Below are 11,841 nucleotides of genomic sequence, written 5' to 3' on the forward strand. Positions count from 1 at the left end.
AAAAACAAAAAAAAATGCAATTCCCCCCCCCCCCCCCACATCATTCCAAGTGACTATGAATGTCAAATGTATCTTAAAAATCTCTAATTACATAATAAGCAAAGACCAGTATTCAGGATAGTTTCCAAATTCTTGAGAGCTGACTTGTAAGAAAATACCCTACACTCTGGCCTAGTTAATGGCACTAGTAGCCAAAAAAGATTTTGCTCAAGTAAGTGTTTTACTATGGCTTATCCTATATAATAAAACCCTAATATGCAAGTCGACCAAATAGCGGAACGACTGGTCACTATTACGCGTACTGACCACCAGGGGGCAGATGCTCAATGCAGGAGCTGCCCCCTGGTGGTTAGTGCACTCCCACAGGGCGAGCACTGCTCAGCCAGAAGCCGGGCTCATGGCTGGTGAGCACAGTGGTGGTGGCGGGAGCCTCTCCCGCCTCCACTGCAGGCAGGCGGTAAGAAGCGAGGGGTCCTGGACTGCGAGAGGGCGCAGGCTAGGCTGAGCCCCCTCCCCTCACCCCCGAAGTGTACAAATTTTGTGCACCGGGCCTCTAGTCCAACTATAAACAAGCAACAGCTAACTGCATAAAGCTAGCCCAATGGTTAAGTAATCTAGTTTTAAAAAAACACTTATATAAACTTGTCCAAACTGTGATTGACCTATAGTGTTTTAAATGAAAAAGAATGCCAACTTAGGAAATAGAGATTTTTTTCCCCTCTGCCTTAGATTTGCACAATAAATGTACACAGGGGGAAACTAACTCCATGCAGACAGCAGCCCAGGAGTCACAACAGTCCTTCTGTCCTCACATTGACAGACAGAGGCCTCTACTGTGGAGCCTTCGTGGGGGCCTGGTTACCTTTGGGAGTCTGAGCTGGAGCCTATGCTGCAGCAGCAGCCTGGCACTTGGTTTGAGCCTTGTCCTTGGATTTTGGGTGGCAGAACCTGAGACCCTTGGCAACGCGGGCATAAGCACATTTTCCAAGCTTAGGGTGAGCAATGCAGTAAGCTGGCTGAGCTGGCAGCTGCTGGGATCTTGGGCTTGACCTCCTTGGGCTTTATGAGGGCCCTGATAACCTTGGCAGGTGCACTCATGGCCTTGGTGTTGTTGGCCTGCATCTTCCTCAGGCCCTTCTTATTGTACTTGTTCCTTAGGAACTTGGGGTCTACACTCATAAGAGATTATCTTTGTGGTCAGGGTTTCTTGGTACCATTTCTGTGCCATTTTCTTTTGGGACTGGTTGTGCATTGTGTGGTTCTTGAACTTGGTCATATTGACACTGAAGCCCACTAGAGATATTATTTTTTCCCCCCCTGGGGAGAGGAAGGGGGAAGGGAAAAGGAAAGGAGGGGGAAGGAAAAAGGAAAGGAGGGGGAAGGGAAAAGCATGCTCCCTGGAGGGAGAGGCTGAGATGTTATTTTTTAAAATATTTTTATTGATTTCGGAGAGAAAGGAAGAGGGAGAGAGAGGTAGAAACATCAATGATGAGAGAGAATCATTGATCGGCTGCCTCCTGCACACCCCTACTAGGGACCAAGCCCGCGACTTGGGGATGTGCCCTTGACCAGAACCGAACCCAGGACCCTTCAGTCTGCACGCACACCAGCTAGGGCGTGATGTTATTTTTTGATCCCCTTCACAATAAAGTGTTGGGTTAAAAACATTTTAGAAGCTTGAAACAGAACAGGATATAGAATTCTCTGTAGTAAGGGATTCCTAATATTAGTTAAGGATGTAGAGAAAAATGTATTTAATGAGATGAGGATGACTAGGTAAGTGAATTGTATCAGAAAAACCTGGTGGTCAGAGTGGACAATACTGCTGCTGATTTCTGTAAAACATCAGCAAAGATACCCAGATATCCACAAAATAGAGTAAATCGACTTTGAGAGATAATGGGTGAGTTCCATTTTTAGTGATGCTTAGGAGTAAAATAAGAGTCATAGAACATTTGTGAAAAAGAAGCCTATAGACCTTCATTTTTTTCATGTGAGGATTGCTAAGTCAAATAAACTTGATTCTTTACCCCATACCTAAAAAATTTACTTCCATTGCCACATAAAGATTCCCCCAAACTGGATTCCCCATATGTATGAGTCTTTCTGTTGATAACTTTTATAGTAACCAGTTTGGCAATTTAACTCTTCTTCCTCTCCTATTACCTCCATAACATACAACTTTACTCTCATTAAGCTACTGCTTAAAACTTTCTAAATACCATGAAGCTCTTAGGAGTTGATCTCTATTTGTTTCTTCAAAATTTTATCTTCTTTGTTTTGGTTAATCCTCACCTGAGGATATTTTTCCACTGATTTTTAGAGAGAGTAGAAGGGAGAGAAAGAGACAGAGAGACAGAAACATCGATACATCAATGTGAGAGAGGCACATCGATTGGCTACCTTTGCCTTTGCCTTTGCACATGCCCCAACTAGGACCGGGGATCCAGCCTGCAATCGAGGTACATGCCCTTGAATGGAACTGAAGCCAGGACCCTTCAGTTCGCAGGCTGACGCTCTTTCCACTGAGCAAATCTGGTAGAATCTTATCTTCTTAGTCAATAAAAGGCTTGCTTACACAGCTAATTTTTTGTCTGATATCTGATCTATATTCTGATTTTTTTTGCTTTTGTATCTGTTTATTTTTTTTTACTGAAAAATCACCTATTGAATTCCTATTCCCTTTGATAACCAATTCAAGCCCCATTCTCTCACAAAGCTAGCAAGCTCGTCTACCACAGCCCATAGTTATCCTTTTCTCCTCACAATTCCAAAAGTACTTTCATATGATCATTTAGTTCTAATACTACCAAATGGATAAAACCAACACACTGCTCAAATGCTTTTCCGTTTTCCTATTTGGTTCTTGAGGGATAGCCTAACAGAATAGTAAAGTATAGTTATAGGAGACACTAAATGTTATCTTGATTGATCCCAAAGAGCAAATAAAGTTAGAAAATTAAGATCTGTGAGAATCAATATTACAGTATTAACTCTTACTTTCACTGTTAGTCACTCATCTAACAATTCCAGTTATCACACCCTAGCCAAGAACCAAAAAGAAGAAAAAAAAGGATTTCTAAATAGCCGAATAAGTTGTCTAGTGCACAAGCATGAAATCTCAGGTACTTCACTAAACAGGCTCAACTTAAAAATCTAGACCAGTGATAAAGGAACTGCTATCATTGAGGAAATTGAGAATTTCATGCATTGAGATCTACATGAAGGAACAAGACTTCTGTTTTGGACAACAGTGACATTAGTAGGAATCAAAGTGACTTTTAGGCTGCCTCAGTGCCCACACCAAGGATGTTAGAGAGAAGTCAACCAGGACTATAATTTTAGGCCTTTTAAGAGACTCTCCTATAGAAAGTCAAGTAGATCCTAAGAGAAACAGGGTTGTAAATAAGACTTAGAGGATGTGATTGTCAACTTCTGATTCCTTTAATGCTGCCATTTAAGAGAAAATAGAGACCATAGGTGGGAAGTAAACACCAGAGTAGACTGAAATGTCTAATATAGGGTCCTTGCGGTTGTTCAAGAAAAAGTTGATGAACAGCTGCAGAAGGAGGCAAAATAGTTGGGCCTCCCAAAGCCTCTCAATTCTGGGAGATGTGGGGATGGGAGCAGACAGGAGTGACAGAGGCAGGATTGTTCCCAGTGCTTGGTTCCAGGCCCTTCGCCTAGCCCCACCGAATTCTGGTCATCCATTCTTACTGCTTCATTGATACACAAAAATATTCATTTTTTCGGGGTGAGGAGCTGGGTATAAACTGACATATTTTATAAAGGACTGAAAAAAATGTCTGTGATTTGCTGAAAAGGTATTTTTAGCATGTATATTTCACATGATTTTTTTTTTACATAGTTTCACTAACTTTTACATGATGTAAACATATTTGTAAATATAAAATAAAAATATTTCTAGGGAAATTGAGTAGATATACAGACTTAAAACATCCATATTACAAATTTTGGGTGAGAATAAAATTTATTTGGAAGATGAATGAAAAACTGACAAAAAGCAAATGATGAGTAAGAATAGAAAAATGAGTGGATAAAGGCTAGATGAGGGTCTAATAGTGAGAATAAGACTTCTTAAGCCCTTCTGCCACGGGTAAATGAATAGGAACTGGGTGCAACTTATGTTCCTTCATTGATTTACTGTAACAGAGACAAAGAATATCACACATCTGACTTCTGATAAAAGATAAAAAGTGACACAGGGCCAAGGAAGAGTGCTTTAAGGGAGGCAGTGATCTGCTGCCAGCAAGGCCTCCAGAGGTATCTGCTGGTAGCTGGACTTACTATTTTCAAAAGAAAGCATAGATGGCAGATGTGGATATTTTCAAGGAAAACGCCTTACTTTTATTTTTGAAACTGGAAATGAATACACAATGGATGACAAATATATTAAGATATTGAGACTTAGTCATTGGGGGGGAAAAAATCATTTCTTTAAAGCTGATACAATTAACCATAAGATTTAGCAAAATTTTCCCTGAAGGATTCTAGAATAAGTTTGTAAATGTCTTGGGCCAGGAATAGACATGATTCTTACTTAAAGTGTAGCTTCCTATCCAGGGTATAAATAAACTACAAAACAACAATATGGGAAATTGTTTCACTCAGATATAAACTAAGTGTGGAACCAACCTTAATATTTGTCAGATAACGTACAGTAAAGAGTTTTGGAAATCAGGTATGAAAGGAAGAAAACCAATGACAATAAGAGAAAAATCTATAAGGCAGACATTCAGAAAACAACTTTTAAAAGAAGTTTTTTTAAACATTCCTTAAGTTCTGGAACAAGCCACTGGGTCCTAGCACCCTCCAGGTGAAAGCCCTGGAATTCTTTGGGGGAGCGGGGTCATGATGTCTTCAAAGGCACCACCCTTTTAGACACAGGAAAGAAAACTACCCCTTAATTTTTCTGATATATAGCCTTAGGCAAGGGAAACAAAAGAAAAAATAAACAAATAGAACTACATCAATCTAAAAAGTTTTTGCACAGCAAAGGAAACCACCAACAAATGAAAACCCACTGAATGGGAGAATATATTTGCCACCCAATATCCAAAATTTATAAAGAACTTATAAAACTCAACACCAGGAAGGTAAACAATCCAATTAAAAAATGGGCAAAGGACCTGAATAGACACTTCTACAAAGAGGACCTACAGATGGCCAATGGACATATGAAAAGATGCTCAATGTCACTAATCATCAGAGTTGCAAATTAAAACCACAATGAGATATCACATCACAGAATGACTATCATCAAAAAATCAACAAACAAGTGTTGGCGAGGATGTGGAGAAAAGGAAACCTTTGTGCACTGTTGGTGGGAATGCAGATTGGTGCAGACATTATGGAAAGCAGTATGGAGTTACCTCAAAAAATTAAAAGGAACTGCCTTATGACCCAGCGATTCCACTTCTGTGAATATACCGGAAGAAACCCAATATATTAATTCGAAAGAATATATGCACCCTTATGTTCATTGCAGCGTTATTTACAATAGCCAAGATTTGGAAAAGTCCAAGTGTCCATCAGTAAATGAGTGGTTAAAAAAGCTGTGGTACACTTATACAATGAAATTGGACCAAAAAAAGGAAATCTTACCCTTTTGTGACAGCATGAATAGACCTGGAGAGTATTATGCTAAGTGAAATAAGCCAATCAGAGAAAGACAAATACCTTAAGATTTCACTTACATGTGGAATCTAATGAACAAAATAAACTAACAAGCAAAATCGAAAACAGACTCATAGATACAAAGAACAACAGACTAACAGCTATCAGAGGAGAGGGGCTAGATGAAAAAGGTCAAGAAGATTAAGCAAAGGGGAAAAAACTCATAGACACAGACAACAGTATGGTGATTACCAGAGGGAAAAAGGGGCTTGGGAAGGTTAGAAGAGGGTAAAGAGAAAGATAAATGGTGATGAAAGGAGATGTGACTCGGGGTGGTAAAAACAATACAACATACAGATGGTGTATTATAAAATTGCACACCTGAAAATATGTAATTTTTAAAAATATATTTTTATTAATTTCAGAGAGGAAGGGAGAAGGATAGATAGAAACATCAATAATGAGAGAGAATCATTAATCAGCTGCCTCCTGCATACCCACTACTGGGGATCGAGCCCTCAACCTGGGCATATGCCCTGACCTGGAATCGAACCGTGACCTCCTGGTTCATAGGTCAATGCTCAACCACTGAGCCACACTGGCCGGGCATGAAACCTATATAATTTTATTAACCAATGCCACTCCAATAAATTAAATAAAAAGGGTTTTAAAAATTATATAAGAAGTAATAGGCAGTCAGTAAACGTAAATGATAGAATTAGGATTGAAAGCAAGGTGGCTTCAAGTGGTTGGGACTAAATCAAACTTGTAAAATTAATGCAGTCAGATCAAGACTCTACAGTTTTGGCATTCATATTTTACTTTACATGTGTATTTCAGACATGCTGCTTGTTTTTCTTAAAAACATAGTTTCTGTAGTATTTATGTTTAGACCACAGCCTGAGCATTCGTGTTCACCAACATCTAAGAGCTGGGATACACCTGTTGAAAATAATGCATAACTAATTTTGCCCTGGCCAGTGTGGCTTAGTGGGTTGAAAGGTTGAGGGTTTGATTCCTAGTCAGGGCATGTATGGGAGGCAACCGATCAATGTTTCTAACATGGATGTTTCTCTCGCTCTCTCTCTCTCCTCTCCCTCCCCCACCCCCCATCTTCCCCTCTCTCTAAAATAAATAAACATATCCTCAGGTGAGGATTAAAAAAAAAGAAGAAGAAAAACTAATCTTTCCTGGTACCACATTTCATCTCATGGCTGTAGGGGTGTGTGTGTTTAACAAATCATAACAGGCATAAAATAACATGAAAACAAAATAAATACACAATGTACTTTTATAGAACAAGTTTACTGAAGTCATACAATGTATTTTTGCTATACTTACCGTATCCCATATCTGAAGTTTTATTTGTTTCCCATCAATAGTTATCATTCGAGCACCGAACTCTACACCTGAATAGAGTAGAAAACGATTTGTTACATAATGTAGTGGGAATCTATTTCACATTTAAGGATTAAAAAGAAAAAGACATTTAGTTGGAGGACATGCTATGCCAGGTGATATACAGATGAATTTTTACAAATACAGCTCCTATCCTTAGTAAACATATAAGCTAAGGTAGAGGTGCTAATAAGACATAAGCTGCCCTGGTCGGTTTGGCTCAGTGAATAGAGTGTTGGCCTGCGGACTGAAGGGTCCTGGGTTCGATCCCTATCAAGGGCATATGCCGGGGTTGCAGGCTCGATCCCCAGTAGGAGGCGTGCAGGAGGCAGCCAATCAATGACTCTTTCTCATCATTGATGTTTCTATCTCTCTCTCTCCCTCTCTCTTCCTCTCTGAAATCAATAAAAATATATTTTAAAGAACACCACAATTATTAGTAACGAATATTAAAATTTCTTAAAAGTGATTAATGTCATATAAAAATCACTGAAAGGGATAGAAGAATTTCAACATCATAGACTTGGTTCCCAGTATGTGCTATCAACTAGGAAAGAAATCTCCAAATCTGTCCACTAGAGATAACCACTGTTAAAACATATTTCCAGACACTGCTCCATGAATATATATACGCACAGAATAAGTATATAGTTTTATGTAAATGGGAACATATAAATGCTGTTCTGCATTTGCTTTTCAGTCAATATGTCATAAGCTTTATTCCATGGCAAATATCTTTGCCAATAATAAATATGGCCTTTCTCCTTGCATTTATCATCACGTTTGAAAGTACTCATTTAATTATCAAAAAGGAGAAAAAAAGGAGATGATTTCAGAAGAGTAGTGTTTATTAAAATACATTTCATTTTTAAATTCGAGTTATCAGATGTTAAAGTGTGTATACATTTTTTGGGGACACACTGTATATGTGTGTATATATATAGTCATATATATCCTATGTTACGAGGTGAGAGGACACACAACACAACCATCATCAGCTTACCATTAATGACATAAAAATGAAAGGAGGGGAAAAAGTGGTACAAATGTTCTAGAAAATATATTTAAAAGGAATGTTCTATGAAATATATTTAAAAGGAATGTACAAAATACTATATATCACTAATATATTTGACAAAACTGAAGCCTTTTCATTAATCTATTGTCATAAATGGGCTTTTAACCACAATAAAAAAAGAAAAAAGTGCATTGCTCCATGGAATTCAAGATTTCTTTAATCCATCCTAGCCAGCTTGGCTCAGTGGATAGAGCATCGGTCCATGGACTGGAGAGTTCCGGGTTCGATTCTAGTCAAGAGCACATGCCTGGGTTGCAGACTCAATCCCCAGTAGGGGGGTGCAGGAGGCAGCCAATCAATGATTCTCTCTCATCACTGATGTTTCTCTATCTGCCTCTCCCTTTCTCTCTGAAATCAATAAAAATATATTAAAAAAAAAAGATTTATTTAATCCAATGCACAATGTTAAATTTGACAAAAAACAACTACAAACTAGAAACAGGCCCTTTACTGTTATCAAGGGTGGCCAGGCAAGGCAGGCAGATGCTGCTTCTCTGGGACTGACATCTGGGGTAGAGGGATGAAGATACTGAAACTGACCGGCTAAGACCGGCTCTGCTGCAGGACCACTGTACAGTTGCTGTTTCCAGGGCTCTAAGATGCTTCTGACCCCTATGCTATATTGTTTCTCATTTGTTTAATCATTAAATACAATAAAAAATATTATTAATGTCTTGGGTGGGTGGGAAGAGACTAACCAAAAAACTTGTATGCATATATGCATAACCCATGGACACAGAGAATAGTGTGGGGAAGGCCTGGGGTGGGGGGCAGGAGAAGGCTAGAAGGGGTCAATGGGGAAAAAAGGGGGATATATGTAATACTTTCAACAATAAAGGTTAAAAAACAAGTATTAATGTCCTGCTGTATTTCAATCACTTTTACAAAATTAGCATTATATTTATTATACTTATATTTTTTAAAAGTGATGGAGACTGAACTCTGCACAGCAACAAATGGAGTTTCACTGATTTTTTTTTTGACTCATAACTATTTAATTGGACCCTAGTTGTTCCCAATTGAAAGCATCTTCCATTTCCACTATCCAAAACTTTCGAATGCTTCTCATCTCTTTTATAAAACTTACCAATAGTAAGGTCATGCACTGGTTGAAACCTCTTGTCTGTAAACTGCAGCAATAAACATGATTTACCAACACCTGAAAGTTAAAAAAACAACAACATTAAGACACCAAACTCACAGAAATTAAGAAATTTTACAAAAGCACATGGAAAACAGGCAGCCAGGGTTTCTGGTGCTCTGTGAACAATCTACCATGATTTCTCAGTGCTCTCATTTCCTAAGAGAGTAGAGGGCTATAGAGCGTTGGCCTGCAGACCAAAGGGTCCCGGGTTTGATTTCAATAAAGGGCAAGTACCTCAGTTGCAGGTTCCTCCCTGGCCTGGACCCTGGTCGGGCCTTGTGCAGGAGGCAGCCAATCGATGTGTTTCTCTCACATCGATATTTCTCTTGTCTTTCCCTCTCTCTTCCCACTCTCTCTAAAAAGCAACAGAAAAATATCCTCAGGTAAGGATTAAAAAAAAAAAAAAAGAAGAAGAAAGAAAGAAAGAAATTAGAGGACTGAGAATTTAGATGGAAGATGTTAACCAATCCAAAACATCCTTTTATCCTTTCTTATTCATTCAACATTTCAATATGAAAGATGAAAGTGGGAATAACTCCCAGAAGATAACTGAGGTCCTCCCAGTAGCCTCTACCACAGTACTCATGCTATTAAGTGTTCACATGTTTCCTTTTTTTTTTTAAACTATAATTATTTATTAATTGTAAATAAAGAACTTGAGGTTGGTCTTTCTCCTTAAAAAAACAAAACAAAACAAAAAAAGCCATGATGTTCCAAGGTGTAGCTGAGTCTCCTCCAGGTGCTGACCTGACCAACGGGTGGATGAGGCCAAGGGGAACTCAGGTGGCAGCTCTCTTTAAACCCGACCACACGGAGCGCTTCATTCCCTGGGCGATCTTCACATCCTCCCAGTCCAGTTTGGTGTCCGGAACCTCATCTTCTGGCTCTGGATCCTTTCTCACGGCTCCCTGGGGCGAGGCGACCACGATGGGCAGAGGGCCGCACTCCTCCCGGAACTCCACAACATGGAGACTCTTTTTATCAGCCAGCTGTTGGTGGGTTTCCTGGCAAGAGAGACCATGGAAGAGGCCCCGGGTGAGGTTGAGCATGTTCACGGACCCCGAGACCTTGGCATACATGTCTTTGATGCCAATGAGACGGCAGATGGTGATGATGGCCCGGTGGCAGCGGAGACCGTAGCCTCTGGGTTGTTTCTTCATCTTGATATGTGTCCTTTTAAACCTTAAAGAGATATCATGGTATATTGTATGGTCTTCATATCGTTCTATATAATGCAAATAGTGAACTGCTCTGTTCTTTGCTTTTCTGAAAGCGTCCGCCCGATCAGTGGCTTTTCCAATGGCAAAACCTGCGGCTCCTCTGCCATTCCCCACGGCGACCAGCACACGGACCGATTTCTTTCTTCCCTCTTTTGCTGTCATATTGAAAACATTTCTTACCTCAAGTATCCTGGTATCAAAATCATCATATGTTTCTCCATTGGGACCAGGGTCGGGGGGGCCAAGACTGACACCTCCCCACGAGTTTCCACTCCAGCCTCGCTCCCGCTTAACCTTCATCTTCCTCTTCCGGTCCCATTCTTCTCTCTGCTGGAACATGTCAGCTTCCACCTTCTCCTGCTCTTCCTTGCTTCTCTGGGCAATGGTCTGCACAGCTCCATCCCTCATAAGAGGGACATTCAGACCAGGCCATAGGAAGCCACTGCGCCCTTCACCGATGATCTGACCCCTGTTCAAATCCTTCCTTCTCTTTCTCTTAGTTCTCTTGCCTCTTCCTTTTCTTGCTCCAGCACCAGTCTCTGCTAAAGCACCTTTCCACAGCTCATCTGCTGTCAATTTCAAGAAGAAACTATAGGATCTATACTGTTGGCCCATCAAGTTGCTGGGAGAAGAAATGCAGCATTGTGTCTGTAGCGCACAGGTCAAGCTGCTGAAATGACAATAGTCTCTGGTTCCTGGAGATGACAAAGGGCCATTACTGGAACAGTCTTCAATGCCAAAGTGGAAGCTGTTAGAATGGTGTGTGGGTAAAGCTGCCTGGACCATAAGAGACTCTGGCTGGAGCGCTGGCCTGTGGACTGAGGGGTCCCGGTTGGATTCCGGTCAAGCCACATGTTTCCTTTTTTGTGTAATAGTAAAAATATCTAAAAACAATTTCCTCTTTTTGTAGTTTATCTTCTTTTCTATCCTAAATATGCAAATTGTTCAACCGGGAGTTCGACCGCTTGCTATGATGTGCACTGACAACCAGGGGGCAGCGTAGAACATGGCGGGCGTCGGCGACATGGTGCAGGCAGCAGGTGGAGGCAGCTGAGAGAGCGGGATCGCGGCAGGATGGTGGAGCAAGTGAGCGGGTGCCGCCAGGCCACAGTGGGGTGCCAGGTGGGGCTAGGGGGCGGTGAGGCTGGGGGCGCGAGCTAGGGCCCAATCCCCACAGGCCACCCCAAGGGACCCCACACATGCACAAATTCGTGCACCGGGCCTCTAGTAAATAAATAAGCTAGCAGTGTTTGGATCAACTTTTCTGGAAAAAGCTCTTGTATCTTCTGACTAATTCATTTCAGGATGAACTCTAATCTGAATTGCATTCCTTCATTCTACCTCCAAATTTCACTGCATTAAGG

At 40.6% G+C, this 11,841-nt stretch overlaps 1 protein-coding gene and 2 pseudogenes across 1 annotated transcript in view; all 3 read right to left on the reverse strand.

Moving 5' to 3' along the window:
- Positions 1-9,299, reverse strand: part of RAB2A (RAB2A, member RAS oncogene family) — a 43,942-nt gene extending 34,643 nt beyond the window's left edge. The window contains exons 1-2 of the mRNA XM_005871644.2: positions 9,201-9,299; positions 6,979-7,046 (exon numbers count right to left, since the gene is read on the reverse strand). Of these exons, the coding sequence (XP_005871706.1) occupies positions 6,979-7,026 (48 nt within the window). The 5' untranslated portion in view covers positions 7,027-7,046; positions 9,201-9,299. The remainder of the gene's footprint in view (positions 1-6,978; positions 7,047-9,200) is intronic.
- On the reverse strand, positions 569-1,347 carry LOC102257013 (annotated as a pseudogene).
- A 579-nt stretch (positions 9,300-9,878) lies between the features above and the next one.
- On the reverse strand, positions 9,879-11,346 carry LOC102257626 (annotated as a pseudogene).
- Positions 11,347-11,841: the final 495 nt, after the last annotated feature.

The sequence above is a fragment of the Myotis brandtii genome, unplaced genomic scaffold (assembly GCF_000412655.1).
Source record: "Myotis brandtii unplaced genomic scaffold, ASM41265v1 scaffold351, whole genome shotgun sequence".
Classification (NCBI taxonomy): domain Eukaryota; kingdom Metazoa; phylum Chordata; class Mammalia; order Chiroptera; family Vespertilionidae; genus Myotis; species Myotis brandtii.